This window comes from Littorina saxatilis, linkage group LG12, assembly GCF_037325665.1.
Source record: "Littorina saxatilis isolate snail1 linkage group LG12, US_GU_Lsax_2.0, whole genome shotgun sequence".
Lineage (NCBI taxonomy): Eukaryota > Metazoa > Mollusca > Gastropoda > Littorinimorpha > Littorinidae > Littorina > Littorina saxatilis.
In genome coordinates, this window is record NC_090256.1 from 82338434 (window position 1) to 82362878 (window position 24445).

Here is a 24445-nt window from a genome sequence, read left to right on the forward strand (position 1 = left end):
GCGGGGGGTAGACAGTAAAGCTGGTTCTCTGCTGGACGATGGTAGTCAGTACGGGGATCAGCTTCCGGATTGCGCAGAGGTGCAAGACGACTGTTTTGATGACGACGCTTCCGGTCAGGCGGAGGGCGTTGGATTCAATTTGCCGCGTAAGCTGTCTTCGGCTGTGGCCCTGGCTGCTACTACGGCATCTAAGTATTTTGAGGAAGCAGTGGTGGAGTGCAACTCTCAGTTGGTACCTCCTCCGTCTGCTCTGGGAGACTTTCGGAGTGCTAAGGACGCTAGGTGTTCGCTCCGTTTCCGTGAGTCTCCTGCGGTGGCGTTTGAGATGGCTACGGTCTTGGCGACTTCGCGCTATCAGACGCTGTCCCAGTCCTCTATGGTGCCGCTGTTGTCACAGCATGGGGTTGCCCCTGATTCGGCTTTGCCGTACCTGGCTCAAGCAGGGCGGCAGGTTCCTGGTTCTGCTGTTCGGAACTTCAAGCTTGCTTCTCGGCCTATCAGCTTGGTAGAGTCTTTTTCCTTGCCTAAGGCCGTGCTGCCGGTGACTCCGGAGCTGGCCTCCTTGAGAGAGGATGGGTATAGCAAAGACAGATCGGTCCCCTATTCAGAAGCTTCCCTGTTGTCTCTGGAAGAAACAGGGAGGTCTCTCCTGGAGCTAGCCTCGGTTTCAGAATCGCTTCAGCGATCATTGTCTCGGTCTATTGCTACCTCTCTGGAGCCTTTTGAATTCCGCTTTGATGCCTCGGCAGAGGATGTGACGACTCTTTTGGCTACTTTGGGCAAAGTCACGCAGGAACAAATGCATTTGTCAGCCAGGCTTTACACACATGCGGTTCTCTCCCGCAGAGCGGCCTTTCTTGCTGGCTCCAAGATCAGGGATAAAGGTACGATAGAGTCTCTCAGACTTTCTCCGTTTACGGAAGGGTCTCTTTTGGGCCGGGCGTCGTTTGACGCGCTGGAAAAAGAGACTCATGACGCTAGGGACTTGGCCATTGCTCGTATCGCGCATCAGGGTTTTTCTAAGTCGCAGAGCAAGCCACAGACTCAGGGCAAGACGCAGACTCAGGGCAAGACGCAGACTCCTTCCTTTGGGGGAGGCAAGGCGCAGAGTCAGAGCTCCTCTTCACGAGGCAGGGGGCGTGGTGCCCCTTATCAGAAGAGGGGTTCATTTGGTGGTTCTCGGGGGTCGGGGCGTAAGCCCAACCCCCAATGATGTCTTCCCGAGCTTTTGATCCCGTTGGCCCCCACCTTGGTGGTGGCGGGCGGCCCCTCCAGGGCCATCGCTACCTGGACACATTTGGTGTCCAGCGAGTGGATCGTGGGGATTATTCGTTCGGGATTTCGTCTTCTTTGGGCGGAGGGAAAGGCGCCTCTGTCCAGAATTCCGCCGCCTTTTCGGTTCCCGAGAGACCCGGAGGCCAAGGCAGCCGTACAGGGGGAAGTGGCATCCCTTCTGTTGAAAGGGGCTATCGAGGAGGTGCTCGATCAGGGGTCTCCGGGTTTTTACGGGAGATTGTTTGTGGTCCCCAAGGCTTCGGGGACATGGAGACCTGTCCTAGACTTGTCAACTTTGAACAAGTTCCTGCGTGTGGTGAAATTCACCATGGAGACGCCGGCCTCAGTGAGAGAGGCTTTGCGGCCAGGAGACTGGGTCACGTCTGTGGATCTGACCGACGCTTATTTTCATGTGCTCATGCACCCGTCAGACAAGAAATGGCTTCGGTTCCGTTGGGGGGAGAAAGTTTTCCAGTTTCGAGCACTCCCGTTCGGGCTTTCGCTCGCCCCCTGGATTTTTACAATGGTCATTCGTCAACTCTGTGCCCTTGTGAGGCAGGAGGGGGTGCGTCTGAGAGCCTACTTGGACGACTGGCTGATTTTGCACCAGGACCAGGTTCTTTGCAGCAGGCACACGCAGAGAGTGCTCAGTCTGGCTTTTCAGCTCGGTTTCACGGTCAATCGGGTGAAGTCGGAGTTGGATCCGTCACAGGATTTCTCGTATCTGGGGATGCAGTTCAATACTCTGGATTGGTTGGTTCGCCCGTCGCAAAAGAGAGTAGACAAGTTGCAGGCTTCTATCCGCTCTCTTTACGGAGAGAGTCTGTCCACGGCCCGGGAGTTGTACTCTCTGTTGGGTCAGATGGAGTCCATGGCGCCTCTTGTTCCTCTAGGCAGAGTGCACAAACGGCCGTTTCAGGCAGCTCTGCAGGCGCTATGGGACCAAACTTCGCAAGATTGGAATGCTCAGATCGAGTTGGGGTCTTGGTTCAGCCGGACCACAAGTGTTTGGCTTCTCCCCTGGGTGTCGCAGGGGGTTCCTATTGTTCCTCCGCCTCCTCAGAACAATCTGTTCACGGACGCCTCCCTGTCGGGCTGGGGTGCTCATCTTGCAGATCAGACAGCGTCCGGTGTGTGGAACGTCAGTCAGGCCTCTTGGCACATAAACGTTCTGGAGCTAGAGGCAGTAGCACTGGGCCTTCGGGCGTTTCTTCCTCTGTTGGAAGACAGTCATGTCAAGGTTCACACCGACAACATGACTGTGGCGGCTTACTTAAACCGTCAAGGGGGCACTCGCTCTCAGGTCCTCTCGGACAGCGCGTGTCACTTGCTGACATGGTGCAGTTTGCACAACATTCTCCTGTCAGCGGTCTATCTGAAAGGCACTCTCAATGTCTTGGCCGATGCTCTCAGCAGAGGGAACAAGATCTTACACTCGGAGTGGACTCTCTCCCACCAGGCTCTGGAGCGCCTTTGGGCGCAAGTAAGCAAGCCTCCCATCGACTTGTTTGCGACGAGATACTCGACTCGTCTCCCTCTTTTCGTGTCTCCGTTTCCCGACCCTCAAGCTTGGGGGGTCAATGCTCTGGAGATGGACTGGACAAATCTGCAGGCTTATGCATTCCCACCGTTTTGCCTTCTCGGCAAGGTGATAAGAAAAGCAGAACTAGAAGGGCCGGCGCTGGTGTTGGTGGCCCCTCTTTGGCCCAGCCAGCATTGGTATCCCGATCTGGTTCGCATGGCGGTTCGTCCACCCATTCCTCTCGGGGTTCGAAAGGGCGATCTGTTGCAGCCCAGGTCGGGCATTCCGCACCAGAATCCTCAGGCCTTGCAGCTACACGGATGGATTCTGTCCGAGGCTCTCTGCTCCGGGCGGGTGCCACAGCTTCGACTTTGAAATTGGTTCAGCAGGCGCACAGGGATTCGACCAAGTCTGTATATGCTTCGCATTGGTCTTCCTGGTCCAAATGGTGTTTAGAGAACGGCGTCGATCCTCTGTCTCCGAGATCGATGCACGTAGCTAATCATTTATCCTGGTTGGCGGAGCAGGGCGGTTCTCCTTCCTCTTTGCGCGTAAGAAGGTCAGCTATTTCCTCTACGCTTAGACAGCTTGGCCATAAAATCACTTTAAGTGGCGTGATAGCGAGTGTAATCAAGGGCGCCTCTCTTGATTTAGCTCGGTCAAAGGTACAGCTCCCGGCGTGGGATCTGTTTTTAGTTCTTCGTTTTTTGGCTTCGGATGATTTTGAGCCTCTTCATTTAGCCAGTTTGGCTAATCTTACGAAGAAAACTTTATTTCTTGTTTTGCTCGCGACTGCTAGGCGTGGCAGCGAAGTGCACGCTCTCTCGGGTTTGGCAAAAGATATTGCCTTAGAGAAGGATGGATCTTTTACTTTGAAATTTCGTCCGGATTTTTTAGCTAAAAACCAAAAACCTGGTCAGTTATCTCCTTGTATTCGTGTTCCCCCCTTGAGCAGCGTTCTGGCTCCGGGGGATCCTGATGTTTGTAATTGTCCGGTAAGGGCCCTCAGCAGCTACCTGGCTAGGACTCTACCGATTCGCTCAAAAACTCAAAAGTTGTTGTTCATCTCACTCAACACGGTGAGAGGGAAGGATATTTCGAAGATCACTCTGACTAAATGGGTCTCAACCACCATTAGGCAGGCTTACATTTGGTGGCAAAGCCAGTCTGGCGATGTCAGAGCCGTGTTACCTCTTACTTCGTCCCGGACACATGAAGCGAGAGCTTGGGCGTCTTCCTTAGCGGTGCTTCGTTCTGGACGCCTCTCTGAAGTTCTTGCGGCTGCATACTGGCGGTCGGAAGACATTTTCATTCACTTTTACCTGAGGGATGTAGCCTCAAGTCGTCAGGACGGCAGTTCAGCTTTGCCGTCCTTGGTGGCTGCAGGGCAGGTTCTACATTCTTAACGTGGTGAGTACCCGCCACCTATAGTAGCAATCTGCTATATGTGAGTTGGGTAAGATATGTAATTTAATCAAAAATTTTAGTAATAAATTTTCATTTGATTAATATACTTACCCAACTCACATCGTTTATTCCCTCCCGCCTCCCCGCTGTGGTGGGTGTTTGGGTCTAAAAAAAGGTGTGAGTTGGGCTTCGCTTTAGATTGAATTGCAAATGGCGGTGTATGCGCGCGCATACGGAAGGCAGTCTCGTTTCCGGGCTGGCTTAGACACCCTTACGGGTCTCATGTCACTCTTTTTTTAGAGGCGCCTTCCTTGTTACCAAGGGGACGCGTACAGCGTTACCAGCACTGAACTAGAGTTAATTGCTATATGTGAGTTGGGTAAGTATATTAATCAAATGAAAATTTATTACTAAAATTTTTGATTAAAGTTTTGACCGGAAGGGGTGGTTGAGAGCAGGGCGTAACTGACTCCACCTCTTTCCGGTTCCGACTTCTGGAAGTTCGGAGGAACAGGATGTTCTCTTCAGCTTTCGGGGATCGTTGTCCATTGCCCTGGAGTTGGCATATGGCCACGTGTAGCCGGGTTCTCCGGTGAAAGTGGTGTACGTTCGCGCGAGGAATGTAGCACGCATTTTCGTGGCTGGGCAACGTAAGCTTCCGCCCTGGGGGCAGGAAGTTGTTGGGCTGGGTGATTCTTGGATTGACCATGCGAGTCTCTCGGGGGGTCACCTTCCTAACTTTGATACCGAGTAGGAAGGTGATGTGTGGAGAGGTGTCCACGGTGGTGGATGTCACCCAACTTAACTTGCCGTTCAAGGTGTCCAGCGCAGTGATGTGCGCAGTGATAAACGGCATTTAGGACTTGACAGGAAGGAGTGGCTGAGGAATATTTTTGCCTCGTCCACCCCTGCCTTTGTTCGACGACTTCCGGAGTTCGGAGGAACAGCAGTTCACTTCCGCGGCCGGGAATCGTCGTTCATTGCCCTGAAGATGGCATATGTCTTGTAGTTTTGACTTCCGCTTCCTCCCGGGGGGCAGGAAGCGAGCAGTAAGGCTGGTTCCTTGTTGGATAATTTGAGTCAAACAGGAAGGCAGCTTCCGGATTGCACGGTTGTGCTTGACGGCTGTTCAGATGTAGGTGCTTCCGCATTAACGATTAGCACTGTATTCAGGTTCCATTTCAAGTTAGCAAGGGCAGTGGCGCTCGCAGCTGTAATGGGTCGAGGTTCTATGGAATCTTCCGGTGTGTTTCTATACAACCGGTTGGTTCTCATGTTTACTAATCCACGGCCGGTTTCGCTTCCGCTTTTGCGGCTGCGTCTTCCGGTTACAGGATGGGACAGCCTTCTACCGTTAACACTGCGTTGGTAGTCGGCACTTTTCAGCTTTTGGCTTCCGGTTCCGTTACTGCGGTTCCTTTGCTGTTATACAGGCTGTATCCACTTCCCCTTCCAGTCTTCCAGCTGGCATGGGACAGGTGGATGGAAATCCGGTCATGGAGTTCTGGCGTTTGAAATGTTTTTGTTTTTTTCGAAACTTTTCCGATGTTGGCAAGTTTCGCCTTATCGGGATGGGTGACTGGGTCTCATCATTTCGATGATCATTATAATGCTTTTGAACAGGAGGGAGGCTCTTACTTCACTTGTGTCGCTGTTCGCGGCAGTTCGTAGTTGTTTTGAGCTTTCCGAGGAGAATCTTTGAGTGTCAAGCCCTTAGATCCTCCGTCGGGATCCTTTGTGCTTGTGGAAGTTTTCACAAGCGAGTCTTCTTTGTCACCACTTGGCTCTTCCTTGGTGGACAACGCTTGACTTTATACCTGCGGCGAGGGTGCTTTGGCTTGTGTTGCACGCTCAAGTAGCGTGTCACTCACGGAGCTCTTTCTGTAGGCTTCGGTTAACTCCAAGCCTAAGAACTTAGGTTCTCTTTTTGCGTTCTACGGAACCGCCCTCGGGTTTGGCAAACATCCATCGGGTTTTTGATAGCTAGGAGAAACTGTCTGTAAGATCAAGATCTCCTAGCTCGGGTAGATTGTCTCATCTTTTCTTTTTGATGGGCTCTTTTGTACTTGTTTTTATTTTCTCTCGCCTGGGCGGTTACGTTCTGAATGGCTATCTTTGTGGTCCTACAGGACGCAGATACAAAGGATGTTGCTTTGCCGTCTTTTACCTAGGAGTAAGCCTCTGCCTTTAAAGTTTTGTTCTTTTGGCGTGACTTTAATCTCTTTCTCGTTTGAAAGTTATCTCTTTGAATCCGCTGCTATGCACGCGGGGTTTTTCCTTCTAAGAGAAGCTCATGGTAAAAGGGAAAGCTTTAGGCAGGCCTTGGCGGTTTTTTGTTTCCAAACAAAAAGCTTCAGGCTGGCTGTTGTCTATTTTAGCTTTGGCTTGACACCCTCGCTTTCACAGGGCTCTTTTATAGAGCTGTTCGGCGACCCTTTCGGTCGCACAGACGGGTCTTTGCAGTCTTGGTGTCCAGACCTCTTAAGGCTGGCAAGAAGGCTTTTTTTGCTTTCTCACATTCGAATTGCACGGATGTCTACTGTAGGGGTATCCTTGAGATACTCAGGGGCTTCCGCCTCAACTCTGGATTTGGTTCAGAGTCTTTATAGGGTTTTTTTGTGTTTTGTTCACTTGCCACTTGACTGGCGTGGTTCAAAGTGCTTATTTTCTTACGGAAAGAACTCCTCGTCGTTCCGTGTATTGCAGGTGGCTATCCACCTTCCTTTTTGGGTTTCCCTTTTGTCTTCCATGTCTTATTCTAAGACTTTATGAGATTTTTGTCACATTGGTACAGCTCGGTGCAGCTTTGCTTTAACCCTTTTTAACGGCTAGCCTGACTGTTTAACACGGGAAACGGCCAAGCTTACTCTAGTAGCTGCTGCGAGAAGTGGGAGTAAGCGTGCTTTCTGGCTATTTTGAATAAAGACAGCCTTTTTAAGAAAGATCGATCTATGACTTGTGGGTTTCTTTTAAGTTTTCCGGCAGTTAAGCGGAAAATGGGGAAACAAGCTTCGAATTACGCTTTCAATTCATGAGGTAAGAGTTTGGCTTCTTTAGAGTTACGTTTAGCCAATTAAACTTTTCGGTTTTCGAAGATTTTTCTGACTCGCACGGAGCTTGTTAGTTCTTTGTATCTAAAGGTCGCTTGCCTTATCTTTCTTCTCTGTCGTGATTTAACCTCGGCATTTAAGCGATAAATGGGGTCAACCAGCTTCCATTTGCTTTTCAATTCTTGGAGCAAGAAGTTGGCTTCTTTTGAGTCACGTTTAGCCAGTTTAACTTTTTGAGTTTCAAAGATTTTTCTGACTTTCACGGATCTTGTTAGATCATTGTATCAAAGGGCTTTTGCCTTATCTTCTTCTCCGTCGTGATTTAACCTTGAACGGTTGGAAACGACGTTAAACACTGATTTTAGGAGGGAAGTAGGTCTATCTACTCTGGTAGAGGTATGACGTTTGGTAGTCAACCTTACCTAGATGGACTGCTACACTGGTTTCTTGCTCCTGGGGAGCTTGATGTGGTTGTCTGTCCCGTGAGGACGCTCAGAAGGTACCTGTCACGGACTTGGCATTGGTCAGAAAGTCGGAAGGTTTTATGATATCACTTAACACAGCGGGTGTAAGGATATTGCGAAAGGGACTTTAACCAAGTGAGTCTCCATGTTGATCACACGGGGGTTTACCTGTTGACAAACACAGTCTGGAGACGTTAGGGCAGTTTTGCCTTTCACTATAGCTAGAACGTATGAGGCAAGGGCATGGGCCTTCTCTTTGGCAGTCCTCCGGTCGGGCCTTGTTTTGGGCTGAAGTTCTGGAGTCGGCTTACTGGCGGTCTGAGGAGGTTTTTATTAACTTCTACCTCAGAGACGTCTTGATACAGGACGGCAGTTCCGCGTTACCTGTTATGGTAGTCGCAGGACAGGTTCTAATATCATAATTTCGCTATGTACCCACCACCTATAGTAGCAATCTGCTATATGTGAGTTGGGTAATAATATGTAATTTAATCCAAAATTTTAATAATAAATTTTCATTTAATTAATATACTTACCCAACTCACATCGTTTAAACCCTCCCGCCTCCCCGCTGTGGTGGTATTGGGTTCTAAAAAAGTAGTGAGTTGGGCTTCGTTCGAATGATACAAATGGCGGCGTATGCGCACGCATACGGATGTTGGACCGGGCATCGGTCTGATATTATGGGATGGATCACTCTTTTTTAGGGTGGTCTCCCTTGTTACCAAGGGGAACGCGTACAGCGTTACCAGCACTGAACTAGAGTTAATTGCTATATGTGAGTTGGGTAAGTATATTAATTAAATGAAAATTTATTATTAAAATTTTGGATTTAAACTCTACAGAGTTATTTAAGGAATTTGTCTATTATTGAATGAAAATCAAGAAGGGGGCAGGCACAGGGAGAGGAGCTTGGCAGTTATGGTTGGAGGCAATTCTGTTTTACAATAAAAAAGAGCAGGACAGAGTATAATTATATGCATTGGTCACATGATATCCTGTCTGTTGTCTGTCTTGAAGCTGGTGAAAGCAGCACACAAGCTGTTGTAATTGTAATGAGGTCATTGTCATCAGGTGGGTTTTGATGCAAAAGTTATTGTTTTTGTCTGGGTGAAGAGAGAAAAACCCATTTGTACTGTACAAGTATTGAAGACAGATTATACCAGATGGCATACAGAAACAACTGAATGAGGCAGTTAAGGCTCTCAACTGTTTTATTATCTCTTCTTCAGCCAGTTTTATGGAAACCTTTTTCTTTTATGACAGGCGTCACAAGTGGATGTGGAGTGCGTGAGAGTGACCTCCGTCAAATCTCTCTTTGACCTGATCCACGTCTATGGCCTGGGAGCTTTCGAAGACAGTTCTGAAGCTCAGACTGGCGCCACTGACGACACCAAGGATAACAATGATGACGAAAACGACAACAGCCGAGACCTGCTTGAAAACAGCCAGGAGAGTGAGACGTCGGCAACTGAGGGGGAAGGAGAAGGAGGGGAAGGGGAGCATTCCGAGTCTGGGTGGAGCAAGGCCGCGTCCAACTTGATCACCATCCTCAGCTCCACACTGGACAGTGAGGTGGGTCTGGGTTTTTACAGTCAATTTGAATAGTAAAAGGGACGGGCGAAGTGGCGTGGTGGTAAGATGTCGGCCTCCTAATCGGGAGGTCGTGAGTTTGAATCCCGGTCGCTGCCGCCTGGTGGGTTAAGAGTGGAGATTTTTTCGATCTCCCAGGTCAACTTATGTGCAGACCTGCTAGTGACTTAACCCCCTTCGTATGTGTGTACACGCAAGCACAAGACAAAGTGCGCACGGAAAAGATCCTGTAATCCATGTCAGAGTTTGGTGGGTTAAAGAAACACGAAAATACCCAGCATGCCTCCCCCAAAAATGGCGTATGCTGCCTGAATGGCGGGGTAAAAACGGTCATACACGTAAAAATCCACTCGTGCTAAAAACATGAGTGAACGCGGGAGTCTAAGCCCATGAACGAAGAAGAAGATGAATAGTAAAAGATACAGTGAAATCCCCGTTTTTAAGACCCCCCCCTCCGTCGTCTTCTCCTTCCTTTATGATCCTGATTTTGTTAAAACTGGTTTTAGAGGCAGTAAAGATCGACACAAAGTATTTGCCTGTTGCGGATCCTGGATGGCTTAGTGCATTCTGCAACTGTCAAAATGCAGGGTCTGTCGCACTTTGTTGCAAAATCTGCCTGTTTAATAGTTTTGCAACAAATGTTACCATCCCTATTTATGCTGAAAAACCCAACATGTTTCTAAGTTTGACCACTCTTCTTGTACTGTTAATTTTGTCATGCTTTCAGAATGGATAGTTTCTGACTGCAATAGTGAAATCTTTGCTGACAGCTACTGTTTATTATTGTCTGGATGTACTTTTATAATGAGGAGTTTCACAGCATAGCAATGCATGTGTGCTCTAATGAATGAAGGTACAGTGGAACCCCCCTTTAAAGACCCTGCGACTTAAGACTCCTTCCCTTTTAAGACAGTTTTCTCAGATTTTCTGTTCTTCTTCTTCTGTGTTCGTGGGCTGAAACTCCCACGTACACTCGTGTTTTTTGCACGAGTGGAATTTTACGTGTATGACCGTTTTTTACCCCGCCATTCAGGCAGCATACGCCGATTTCGGGGGAGGCATGCTGGGTATTTTTGTGTTTCTATAACCCACCGAACTCGGACATGGATTACAGGATCTTTTCCGTGCGCACTTGATCTTGTGCTTGCGTGTACACACGAAGGGGGTTAAGTCACGAGCAGGTCTGCACATAAGTTGACCTGAGAGATCGGAAAAATCTCCACTCTTAACCCACCAGGCGGCAGCGACCGGGATTCGAACTCACGACTTTCCGATTAGGAGGCCGATGTCTTACCACCACGCCACTGTGCCCGTCAGATTTTCTGTTGAAAACCTCTGTAAGTTACCTCCATTTTATAACTCCCTCCTTTGTAAGACCTGATATCCTCAGATGTTTAGAGGTTTAAACAAGTGGGTTCCTCTGTATCTTTCCTTGCTGGCATGGTTCCTAATCACTTGTATTGATGTCTGCAGAGTGGAGAGCCGCGCAGTGTAGTGGCGGAGGGTCTGGCCAAGTTGTTGTCATGGTTACTGATAACTTGTATTGATGTCTGCAGAGTGGAGAGCCGCGCAGTGTTGTGGCGGAGGGTCTGGCCAAGTTGTTGTCATGGTTACTGATAACTTGTATTGATGTCTGCAGAGTGGAGAGCCGCGCAGTGTAGTGGCGGAGGGTCTGGCCAAGTTGTTGTCATGGTTACTGATAACTTGTATTGATGTCTGCAGAGTGGAGAGCCGCGCAGTGTAGTGGCGGAGGGTCTGGCCAAGTTGTTGTCATGGTTACTGATAACTTGTATTGATGTCTGCAGAGTGGAGAGCTGCGCAGTGTAGTGGCGGAGGGTCTGGCCAAGTTGCTGATGTCGGGGCGAGTGTTCTCCGCAGGCCTCCTGTCTCGTCTCCTCCTGCTGTGGTACAACCCCCTGGCCGAGGAGGACGCCCTTCTCAGACACACGCTCGGCACCTTCTTCCCCATCTTCGCCTTCACTGACAGGTTTGGGCTACCTCCCATGAGAGGACACCTCCCACTAAAGAACAGAAATCTAAAGACTGCTAACGTTCCAAAATTCAGAATTAAAAAACCAAGAATGGTGAGTTATTGGAACTGGGTTGAAGTACTGTGATTGTAATGTTTTGTTTTGTTAAAAATTAAACCTTGTCTTTGGGTCAAAGTACCGTGATTGCAGTGTTTTGTCATAAATTAAAAGTTCCAGTATGTTACCTTTCTTGATTTTTGATTTTCAATAAAGAACACCTTTTGTTGTCCCTTGTCTGTTATCTTGAACAAAATATACATGTCGTAACAGGCCACCTGCGAAGTAGTGTTTGGTTGTTGTTCAGGGACACATTTTGGTGGTCCTAAGGGTATCCATTCATAGCAGGTACCAGATGTGGTTAGTTGCAGAAGATATGTGAAGTGACAGGAATAAGACAATTGACTGAGGTAGAAAATGTCGGTCAAGAAATTTGTGTCGCTGTGGTAGTGGTAAAACTAGTTGCACCGTACACAAGGGATATTGACTCACAAACACATCATGCAAAAAATGCATGTCATGATGTGGTGCTGGCACCCACACTAGTGCTTGCTTTTGTGTCTTGCAGTACATTTCTTGTTAAATAAAGTTCAGTTCAGTTCAGTTCAGTTTTCTTCGTGGTGACAAATGTTGAGAGGGAAAATCAGGGTTCTTTGACGCAGTGTCTATCCTAAGGTTTCTGTCGTGTGAAGTTTGCCATAATCTTTGCAATTCTGTGCTTGTCGGTTGAATTAATGTGACACAGCATCTGTTATTATGCTTCTGTTTTTTTCCATTTGTTGGTTTGTACTTTCTTTTGTTTCTTCTAACTCCTTTTCTTTTTGTGTAGAACATTGAGTGTAACACTGCTTTGCACCTTCCTGTCTGTAGACCTTGGTTTTCTGCCTTCATATTTGCACACATTCCAGATCCTGAAGTCTCTGGTTGTAACGGTTTCAGTGCCAACCAGCAGCTGTTTGAGGAAGCCTTCATGCCCACGCTACGCACTATCCTCAACGCCCCCACCACCTCCCCCATCAACAGCGTCAACCCCAGCAACGTGGCAGACTTTCTGGTGGAGCTCACCCACGCACAGCGACTGGTGTCTTCGCAGGCCGACAACACCGTTGTCAGGGTAAGCACTGTGGTTGCTTGGAGTTACCGTGGTGCCCTTTTGTCGCTGTCGACATGGGTTTGACCCCCACATTCGGCGAGGGATTTAATTTCCAGTCAACTTTGAGCACTCTTCTTGGTGTCCGAACACCCTGTGTGCACAAATGCGCATGATAAAGATTCCAAATTCACAGCGGAAGTCTCAGGGCAGGAAAAAGAAAAAAACCTGGGGAGTGCTGTAAAAACAAAAGGACAGGTGCGAACGTTTACTCAATTTGACCGACCAACAAGGCCCCCCTGCTGGTAAAATAGCAAACACATTCAGTTTACATGATCCCTTGTGTAGCGTAAATGATATTTAACAGCTGCCCTGTTATTTCAGTGTTGGTGATGGGGCCTGGTACCTCAGTTGGTAGAGCACTGGACTTGTGATCGAAAGGTCGCAGGTTCGAATTCGGGCCGGGACGGACACGGGTACTTTATGTGCAGACTCGGAGACGGTATCCATGTTCCACCCCCGTGTTACCACTGTTGCACGTAAAAGACCTCGGTCATTCTGCCATAAGTGCAGGTGTCTGATTAAACCTAAACATGTAGACACCTGGGTAGCGCGACTCTGTTGCTGCTAGCTTTCCACTGGGAGGAAGCGACCCGAATTTCCCAGGGATGGGAAATAAAGTAATGAAAATGAAAATGATTATGAATGGCTGCACTGTTGTGTTTTCAGGAGAACCCATGTCACGACAGCATTGCGGTCAAGGTGTGCAACGAGATCCTGTCCAACCCCCAGTCCTTCCAGCTCAGGCTGTGGACACGCATCCTCAACCAGCTCTACCTCAGCCAGGACAACCACACGCACCTCAAGGACCTCTCTGTCCTCTGCACACAGATGATGGAGGTTAGCCACAGTTATGGCTTGTGCTTTTTGTGTGTGTCTCTTCTTGTTTGTTTGTGGAACTTTTCGATAAGGCCTAAAAAAAAAATAGGTGTGGTTACGGTAACCCGACCTACCCTATTTTTAGGGGCCGACCCTATAACTTTTTATTACATTTGTCAAAAAACCCCACAAAAAACAAGAAAACGAGTGCAGAAAACGCAATGAAAGCGAAAGCGCTCGAGTCGCACACTTATTTCCCTGTCAAGTAGGTTTAATTTGTACACATTAGAAAAAAAAGTGAGAAAAAAAAAAGTGATTGCCTACCTTCCTACCCTATTTTTCTTGGCTATGTTACCGTAACCACACCTATTTTTTTTTTGGCCTAAAACCACCCTGCCAAAAATGGTTATGGACAGGTAGCCGCTATTGAAAGGTAAGTTATTTAGTAAATAACTCGCCTTGGATCCTTTTGAGTGGTTGTAATAATTTTGTACCACTTCGGAACAAATGTAAACAGTCTAAACCTGATACACAATTAGATTGTGAACAAGAGTGCAGATGACCCCTAACACGTAACTGTTGGAAAAAAGTCACCTTAAAGCCTGGATGATCTTTTAGTTATCAGTGTCTCTTCTTGTCTTTTATTGTGTTGGTGCCGTCAGTAGAAAGCAAAGTATCGGTAGACTTAAGCCCTATAGATTGATTGTGACTGAACTTTACCACCCAGCAGTTGTTGTATTCTTTCAAGCATTACCTAAACTGTAGGGCTGTTCTGACCAAGTGTTCTACTCAGTGTGTCTGTGGGCAGGTGGTCAAGGAGAAGACCAGTGTCAAGGCCATAGAGAAGTTCCAGAAAACGGTGACAGAGTTGCTGGCGCCACTGTCTGCCGCAGAGTTGACCTCACTGGAGGTCACAGCCACGGGCGAGGGCAACATGACGACCGCTGGGGACGGTTCACAGGCTGAGCAGGGAGCAGAGGCCACAGATGTTGGTGAGTATTTGTTGGGTACCAGGGCTGAGGTGCATGAAGCAAAAATGGGTGCCACCCAAGTGGGAGGGAGCCAGCTGCGGGGTCTGATTGGTTGACATTGAGATTTGTGGTGATTTCAACCAATCAGACTCCACAGCTGGCTCCCACGCACTTCATGCACCTCAGCCCAGAATCTTCCTTCTTTTGACGGAGTTCTACTTTTACAGGCCATAGACTTTTGGCTGAAATCAGACTTTTTCTGTGGGCCGCAGAGGTTCATTTTCAGGGAAATGTTATGATTCCTGCCCAGAATTTCTGTATTTGGGAGTCATGGGCCATTTTCAGTCTTTTTCGTGCATTCCAATTCCCATGTAGGCTTGAGATTTGTCCGGCAAGTGGCAGATTTGTGACATTTTCAGAGCTTTAGAGATTATTCTTGAGATCAAACATCCGAAACAGGAAGACAGCTAACATTCTGAAAATAAGAATGAAAAAACATTTTAATGTTCCATAAGTTTAACTTTCTTGTTTTTTGATTCATTCTTGAGATCCCAAACTGTCTCAATATTGATTGTTTTTGCTTCATTTTTGAATGATCAGGGAGTGATAGTATTCTGCAGTGTTGGTCAGTTTGGCCAGTGAGCACACACTGTCAAAACCTGCTTCTGACACCCATGCTGTGCGCAATTCATGTTTGAAATCTGTTTCAGAGAATATGCCAAGTCTTGTGCTTTAGTTTTGTTTTGTTCATTCCCTGTGACAGGAACGGTGAGCACTCCCTCCATGCCCCCACCCAAGGGACCCGTCACTACCGCCAAATCCACGGGCAGGAGAGTACGCAGCAAAAGGTTGAACAGGTCAGTAGCTCTGGCTCATTCAATGGTGGATCATTGTTAGGCCAAAAAAAAATAGGTCTGTTTACGGTAACATAGGCCAAAAAAATAGGGTCGGTAGGTCGGGATTTTTTTTTTTTTTTTTCTTCCAAAAAACCATATTTTTACGTTATTTTGCAAAAAAAAAAAAAAAAAAAAGATTTTTTTATTTTATTTATTTATTTTTTTTCTTCCCCAAATGCCAAAAAAAAGTCTAGGGTCGCGCGAAAAAAATAGGGTCGGTCAGGTTACCGTAAACAGACTTTTTTTTTTTTTGGCCTCATGCAACTGCCAAGTCTACTTCACGAAGTTGCTTAGCATCACATTTTCAATAAAAAAGACTTCACAAAGTCAACTTCAGGCTCAATAAATAAAGGCTTTTACTGCTTTGCTCTGAGATCATCTTGCCATCTATGCTACATCTATGATAGCTTACTGTGTTTCCAAATTGAATGTGTGACATGTTCAGACAGTCAGCTATTTATGTGTGACATGTTCAGACAGTCAGCTATTTATGTGTGACATGTTCAGACAGTCAGCTATTTATGTGTGACATGTTCAGACAGTCAGCTATTTATGTGTGACATGTTCAGACAGTCAGCTATTTATGTGTGACATGTTCAGACAGTCAGCTATTTATGTGTGACATGTTCAGACAGTCAGCTATTTATGTGTGACATGTTCAGACAGTCAGCTATTTATGTGCGACATGTTCAGACAGTCAGCTATTTATGTGTGACATGTTCAGACAGTCAGCTATTTATGTGAAAACAATATGAGCATGTAGTTGCATGACATTTTGAATAAGTATGTTTGTATTGGTAGTTATGCTGGCTGAGATGTCACAACTTTAGTCAGTTGCAGATATTTCTTTTTTCTACGGGCTGTGTGTCAATCATGAGCACATGGATGTTGCTTGTTAGGCACAAAAAAAAACAAGTCGCGTAAGGCGAAAATACAACATTTCGTCAAGTAGCTGTCGAACTCACAGAATGAAACTGAACGCAATGCCATTTTTCAGCAAGACCGTATACTCGTAGCATCGTCAGTCCACCGCTCATGGCAAAGGCAGTGAAATTGACAAGAAGAGCGGGGTAGTAGTTGCGCTAAGAAGGATAGCACGCTTTTCTGTACCTCTCTTTGTTTTAACTTTCTGAGCGTGTTTTTAATCCAAACATATCATATCTATATGTTTTTGGAATCAGGAACCGACAAGGAATAAGATGAAAGTGTTTTTAAATTGATTTCGACAATTTAATTTTGATAATAATTTTTATATATTTAATTTTCAGAGCTTGTTTTTAATCCAAATATAACATATTTATATGTTTTTGGAATCAGAAAATGATGGAGAATAAGATGAACGTAAATTTGGATCGTTTTATAAATTTTTATTTTTTTTTACAATTTTCAGATTTTTAATGACCAAAGTCATTATTTAATTTTTAAGCCACCAAGCTGAAATGCAATACCGAAGTCCGGGCTTCGTCGAAGATTACTTGACCAAAATTTCAACCAATTTGGTTGAAAAATGAGGGCGTGACAGTGCCGCCTCAACTTTCACGAAAAGCCGGATATGACGTCATCAAAGACATTTATCAAAAAAATGAAAAAAACGTTCGGGGATTTCATACCCAGGAACTCTCATGTCAAATTTCATAAAGATCGGTCCAGTAGTTTAGTCTGAATCGCTCTACACACACACACAGACACACACACACACACACGCACATACACCACGACCCTCGTCTCGATTCCCCCCTCTACGTTAAAACATTTAGTCAAAACTTGACTAAATGTAAAAATAGGTGTGGTTACGGTAACATAACCTAAAATAAACCAAAACAAATAGGGTAGGTAGGTAGGCAATCACCTTTTTTTTTTTAAACTTTTTTTTCTAATGTGTACAAATTAAACCTACTTGACAGGGAAATAAGTGTGCAACTCGAGCGCTTTCACTTTCATTTCGTTTTCTGCACTCGTGTTTTTTTTGTTTTGTTTTGTTTTTGGTTTTTTTTGACAAATGTAATAAACATTTATAGGGTCGGCCCCTAAAAATAGGGTAGGTCGGGTTACCGTAACCACACCTATTTTTTTTTTAGGCCTTATCATGACGATGCTTCTGACAAGAACCTATGAGGCTATGGGACATCGGGGGAATCCCTGCTTTGAACACTTATAGAAGAGCAAAATGAAGTATCTAGGACTAAAAACATGAGTGAACGTGGGAGTCTAAGCCCATGAACGAAGAAGTATATAGGAATGTATCGATTGGAGATTGGATTTCCCTTCTTTGAGTCATGTGACGTCAGAGGCCTACAAAACTTTATAATTGGGCGTTTCAGGTTGACCGAAACTTTAAAGGAACTACAAAACACACGTCATGTGTTTGATTGCGTGTGTGTGTGCTGTTCAATGTCAAAACAACAACAAAGTCAGTACATGACGTGTGTTTTGTAGTTCCTTTGAAGTTTCGGTCAACCTGAAACACCCAAATATGAAGCTTATGTGTTTCATTGCATGTGTGTGTGCCCGGGCTCGTTCAATCGTCAAAACAACAACAAAGTCATAGTACATGAAAGGAATTCGATCGATACATAAATGTTATTTGTATGTTTGACCAAAATATCACATTTTGCACAGATCTCGAGACTCATTGTTCACCTTGACCACTAGCGCGGTCTTGGAGGAACACTGACTGTCTCGATCTGTGTAAAATGTCATATTTTGGTCAAAAATACAAATAACGTATACTAAATTTACGACAATTTGTTCTGGTTCTAAAGATTCTCACGGTATCATCTCTGAAAAAAAAAATGTTGGTGCATATGTACAGTCAGCTAGACAACAGTGTGTGGAGCACACCGTCACAGCAAGAGGCGCTGGACAGAACGATGCCAGACAACCTGGAGAACGTACGCTCCAACCTCGACAGCCTGCTACTCGACTCCTCCAAGACAGCAGGCTCCATGACCCCTCGCACACCCGGCTCCAAAAGGTTGGTGATTTTTCAAGATTTTATTTTTATGTTCTGACAAACACATTGTTTTGAATGAGTAAAGTGCCTTACCATACCGAACAGTTTTTGAAAGTACTACGCCTTTGGAACAGTGTATGCACGAATTAATGGCAGTCACATTTGTTGTTGAAAGGAGAGCTCTTGCAGATGATTTTAGGTCATAATATAATTTGCATGTTCAGTTTCATGGCACCAATGTGGCAGTCATTGCCTAGTTTTCACTGGGTAAACTAAAGGCTGATACATCAATAATCCATTAATACATATTATAGCCATTACCTTCTTTATTTGAAATACAGAACAGACAAAAAAGAAAAGTAGAGGCAGAATTATGCTTTTTAAACAGAACATAACCAGTGAATGATTAATGGGAGGCAACCAGTGCTGAACTTGATTGTTGTAGTAGTGGTGAACGGCTACTGATTCTTGCGTCCCAGATTGATAAGTCACCTGGTAGGTTTTCAACGGAACTTTTGTAGTTAAATTACAGCGTTGAAACAGTTCAACCTTTTTGAAACATTTTACAACAATCTGCACATAATTTTCATCACATATTTCATTGAGTGAAATTCATTCTCAGTTCGTATGGCAGCAAGTAGCACGCAAATTACCTCCCTTGGACCACAGAAGAGACTAACTCCGCGTTCAGAAAGCACCGGTGGCTTGAAACCATGTCTTCTGTAAGCACTAGTTTAGTCCTATGGCTACGGTTGTCATATTATGTGTTGCGAAGGAAGAAAGCAACATTTGTGTTGTAATTTGTTCTGTTGTGAATTTAGCCCACAGGGCTTGCTTAGTCTCACAGCCACAAATAGCAGCAGATCTGTGCTTTATAACATGTGCATATCTTCTGTCAACACTAGGTCAGGCTTTATTTTGACACTTCATAGGTTTCTAGAGATGAAATAGGCATTCCTGCTGCACGTATGATGGGACATTTTGTCTAGATTTGATGTGAAGGTGGTTACATGTACTCCCAAACAGCTTTTTAGACGTTAAGCGATAAGTTTGCTTACATGAATATTTTATGACTATTTTACGGGTGCAAAATCAATGTGAAAAGTTTCAGTTATCCTTTTGTGTCGTTTTTCTTCTCAGTAAGTTTAATTCCGTCTGTCTAAAGAATACGTTTTGTTTTGCTTTCAGGGCACTGCACACAATCCAAGACCCAGCTCTCTTGTAACGACAAACTGCACAAATATTCATTGATGACGCAGCATGCATGCTGTCATTTGTGTCACACAAAACACACTTTTCATAACCGAACTCCACAAACTGTGTCCATTTTTTCCCTCCAGAGAATATCAAATTTGTGTGCTTGATTTACAGGAAATGAGAAAGAGGGTAGAGTGGGCAAGTATTGGGGGGGAGGGTTATGTACAGAGAATTGCTGCTGTTCTGAATTTGTATAAAAGTTCAGTTATGGTAAACCACACTTTGGGAATGGGGGGGGGGGGGGGGGGGGGGGTGGCTACACGGAATTAATCTTTCATAGATTTTTCATGAAAGTTCCATAAAAGTAACCAATCTAGGGGGGGAGAGGGGGGGAGGGGGGCTACGCAGAATTGCTCCTGCATTGATTTTGCATGAAAGTTCAGTTAAAGTAACCACTTGCTGTTGCATTGTGAAGGTCACGTGTTTCTGTGTGCCTCAGATTTCTGTCTTTTATAATTTGTATAATTATCTGACATGGTTTTGTGACGCTGTTAATTCTGTGTATTAAATCAAGAACAAAAGGCAATCATGTGTTGCGTGATTAGTTGAGATGATTTTTCAGATATCTTCATAATGTACCCTAGGTTTGTATGCTTTCTTCTATGCGTGGGAGACCTTTTGCTGTGGATAGTTTATATTATTGGTTGACGCTCTCTTCAGTTCAGGAGAAAAGAAATTTTAATAAGTCACTTTTCTTGTGTGTGTGTTTGTTTGTTTGTGTGTGTGTGTGTGTGTGTGTGTGTGTGTGTGTTTGTGAGTCATCTATCAAAAAAGCCACTTGACTGGTACTGGCAGCACACACGCAGAGTAAACGAGTGACCAGCACACTTGAGTGGTATGTATGGGGCTTGTCTGAAGACAGGCAGTTGTCGGCGGCCGTAAAATGACCCATCAAATGAAGCTCTACGACTTTCCTGCCTGCTTCTCGCTACTGTGTTCTCTGTTAAAGACACTGTGTTCTCTGTTAAAGACACTGTGTTCTTGTTTTGGGGAGAAGCCCTAGGCTAGACATCTTTGTTGCTGTGTGTGTTTCTGGTCCAGTCTTTTTTCCTTATTTTTTTTCCTCTCTAACTCGGTCTCTTTTCCTCAATCTCTCCCTCTCAGCAATTCCTTTGGTTCTGTCTCTCTTTTCCATTGTCCCTGGCACAGCAGTCCCTCAGTGCAATGTACGGCCCCCGGCGTGAGTGGACACCTGACATGTATGGACACATTTGCTCGGCGCGGAGTGTTTTTCATAATTAATTGCCCCCTCTTAAGCGGACACCTGCAAAACGACGCGGGCACTCATTTTCGGTCCGAACTGTAGGTCATACCACAGGCCGGCGAAGGTATTGTCCACTGGACTACCACTATCACAGAAAGTAGTCTTTCTGTGATAGTACACTGTAGTAGTCCAGTGGACGATACCTTCGCCTGTGGTCATACCTGCAATTTGCGGACAGACGGTCATCGAATTTCACCACAACTGTAACCAAATCGATAACATAGCAGCATGGCTAATCCGACTCCTGGTACCCGAGACATAGATGTAGAGGTTACATTCCGAGTCTCAGTGAACATTAAAAATAGTGTTCGAAGTTTGCGGATTATGAAAGATGCGAGCTTCAGCGAGCTTTTTCATGACCGCGAACAGAGACCATTATTTTCAATATTCACTGAGACGAGGTATATGTATAACCTCTTTATTCCTCCTTTCTTCAGTTATTCAAAGAAAACAGGAGTTTTTGTGCGAAAGTTTGATCGAATCCGAATCACTCAACCAGTCAACCTGCGCAGGCGATCGATTAATGCGCGGTTGTATAGTTCCGTGCAAATCATTCCATTCTGTTAACACTTCTTGTCAGTTTCCCTGTTTTAGACTAAAATCAACTACACAGATATGCTGTTATTCTGCTGTGGCGGTAAAGGAAGATATTGTGTGTTCTGTTTATGTTTTAGTATCGCATAGGATAATGTTCTTTCGTCAAATGGGACTAGCAGACGAACTTTTGCACCCGTGTTCCAACGTTAATTACTGTATGAAGTTCAGTTTTCTGGGGAAAATAGTGTATGAAACCGCTTTATGTTGTTTAAATTGATGAGATGTGTGCATTTGGTTGCGTGTGATCTGTTTATAAAATGAAATATTGTTGAAAACTGACCGTCGGATTGCAGTCAGTGTTGTCGAAGAAACTGCGTTCAAAGAAGGGGAACTACTCTTGTCGGCTAGAGTATGAGTTACTTGCCTTGGGAATTTGCTTGTGATGAACGGTTTGTGCACGGCAGATCTAGATTCAGAAAACAACCTAACTAATGGATTTTATATGGAGATTCATGTGTTCAGGCCTGTAGTTGTTAATTTAAATGCGGTATGTTTGTATTGTTTGCTCCAGAGATGTATATTTCGTACGTATAGAGCGTTCGGAACTTTTCAGTCGAAAAAGTAGTACCAAAACAGAACAGCTTCTCAACCCATTGCACTATCGAGGATTCAGGCTGTTGCTGGCTCGTTATTTGTTTGGTTGCTGGGTCATTATCGAAAAATAACTAGCTCTACAAGTTTACAGAGGTAAAGAAGCAGAGGGGGGAATAAAGAATGTATGTCTCTGCTGGTACAAAGGTCAAAGCAGAGGTGTCAGTCTTGTGTTAACTTGAGTGCACGTGTACCCAGCAGGAGCTAGGGGGGTGATTCGGGTTAGAAGTGGGGTAAGCACTTTGGTTTTCAGTCTTACCGTTCTTGCTTTTAGAGGAGAAGATGCCCTTACAACTTCACCGCATGATGTTCCCCCATTTCGGTAATTTTGCACTGGCGTCAGTTTGGCACACCCACACACACACATATACTGTATACTCTCACACACACACTTCTCCTCCGCAAACAAAGTACGTGTAGTCGTTATTGTCTTCCTTTTCGCCGCCGCCCCACCCCCCCCCTCCCCCCCCCCCCATCCCTCACACCAATTTCAGTAAAGAAAGGGAGTCTTGTTTTTCTCCATATGCGGCCTACCCCCCTTCACTGTCGTAACTAATTATATGTTGCAATCTAATCTGTCTGGGTTCGTCCTCTTTTCATCCTGTTCTACTTGTCTTGTCTATTTCGCGCACCTTTCGCACATACACAAAAGGATTACACACATATGCACATAACAAACGAACACGCAGAACTAACACACATCAAGTTTACACTGACACATGTATACGCACGCACCCCCCCCCCCCCCCCACAGACACGCACACTCACTCACACACACACTCACTCACTCACAGAACATATAGCCTACACGATCACATACTTTCACGCATACGCACATACGCACACGGCACTCACGTATACTGTCACGTGATATACAGAGACACAGGGTAAAAATGCACACTCATGCTGTGACGCAGCTGTTCTACTTTGCTACATTGAACCTTTTTGTCAACCAAGATCGTTATGGAAACACATGGCCATCGAACTGTGAAATGTTGACGAAAACACCATTCTCACAAGCTGACGCAAACCGGACTGCTGCGCCGAATTATGAATGCAGGGTCATAATACGGAGAAGTTATTAACGAGACTAACTGATCATGTGTTGTAATAAGGTTGTCACTACTTTACGATCTTATCCAAAGCGAAAACTCTTAATGATGTAGTATTTAAAACACAATCTTTTGAGAAGTTTTCTGTCGGGAACATCACAATTTGCTGTGCTGTAAACAAGACACACCTGCAATGAGTCGAAAACGCTCCGTAACTAAGCTAATTAATTAAATTGTATCAGTGTAAACAGAGAAACGATTTTGTTACGCAACCGCCCGTTTCACTTCATTGATTTATTTATTCAGTGCTGGCAATTACTCATAACCGTATCACTGAGACGAAACCGGGTGAAACTTAGAATTTCAACTCGGAGATCTAGCTTAAAGGCACAGTAAGCCTCCCGTAAACCATCACAGATACTGTCAGGCTTTTACACACAGTACAAACACCCTTCCATTTGAACGCTCACCAAACGGGAACATCCTAGGTGCCCTACGTAAAGAGCGAGCAATTTTGAAAGAATTAATTTTGCGGATTGTGTCAGAGACAATCGGACCGTGGTGCGTTTTGGCGCTAGACCTAACTTTTAAAATCTAAATAATAAATTGACAGCTTGTTACACAAACGGAGGGCACCTAGGATGTTCCCGTTTGGTGAGCGTTCAAACGGAAGGGTGTTTGTACTGTGTGTAAAAGCCTGACAGTATCTGTGATGGTTTACGGGAGGCTTACTGTGCCTTTAATGCACACTGCTCTCATAGGGCGTAATAGCAAGACGAAACGAAAACAAATACAGTGCATGGGGAATTAAAGTCTGCAAAAAATACCCGAACACATCGTTTAGAATTCGAATATTTGAACGTTCAAGGACGGACTTTAAACGTAGTCCTTGATTGTTGTACCATCATCACTGCACAACCCTTCCCCTCAACCGAACTGTGTAACTCTTGGGCGATTTCAGTTTCTTGGCCAGGTACCTTTTAAATTTATAACCAAAATTTAAAAAAATTGCAAAAAACTTAAAAAGAGATTTTGTCTCCCAGGTATGTGATACTGTAATGTCACAGTGAAAAAATACACACTCTGAATTTTTTTTGTTATTTCAGTTTCTTTTTTTTCTTTCTCAGGACACAGCAATAAGTATGATCGAGAATTCAGTCCCACTGATAGTACACAAGTCGTCTGTTATGTAAGTTGTTTATTGTGCTCCTTCCCAGACGTGTACTCAAGAATCGAACTGATCTTGCAAATCAAGTAAAGTTGACAAATAAAAAGCCTAGTAACCTCACAGATAAAATAATTCCTTTTTTGCGTAAGCTTTCTATACTGTTCAAAAAAAGAAACGCATAGCTTGTAATATTTGGTTAATTTAGTTATATGGCTACAAGGATATCCACCAAACTGCAGAAAATGTTTATCTGGTCGTCGACCTTTCGTCCATTGCCACAAGTGAGCTCTGCACGTGACGCATGCGTTATCAGTGGCTACAATGTCAAAATTGCTCATTTGGCATGACCACTCGTCATGCTTCAGTGTAATCTCGTGAAACTCGGGGAA

The 24445-nt window shown here is 45.2% G+C and overlaps 1 protein-coding gene across 1 annotated transcript in view; it reads left to right on the plus strand.

Moving 5' to 3' along the window:
• Positions 1-19606, plus strand: part of LOC138982944 (condensin complex subunit 3-like) — a 32473-nt gene extending 12867 nt beyond the window's left edge. Inside the window, exons 13-20 of the mRNA XM_070356340.1 lie at positions 8985-9293; positions 11117-11298; positions 12278-12452; positions 13158-13328; positions 14116-14299; positions 15042-15135; positions 17987-18148; positions 19316-19606. Coding sequence (XP_070212441.1) covers positions 8985-9293; positions 11117-11298; positions 12278-12452; positions 13158-13328; positions 14116-14299; positions 15042-15135; positions 17987-18148; positions 19316-19352 — 1314 coding nt within the window. The 3' untranslated portion in view covers positions 19353-19606. The remainder of the gene's footprint in view (positions 1-8984; positions 9294-11116; positions 11299-12277; positions 12453-13157; positions 13329-14115; positions 14300-15041; positions 15136-17986; positions 18149-19315) is intronic.
• Positions 19607-24445: the final 4839 nt, after the last annotated feature.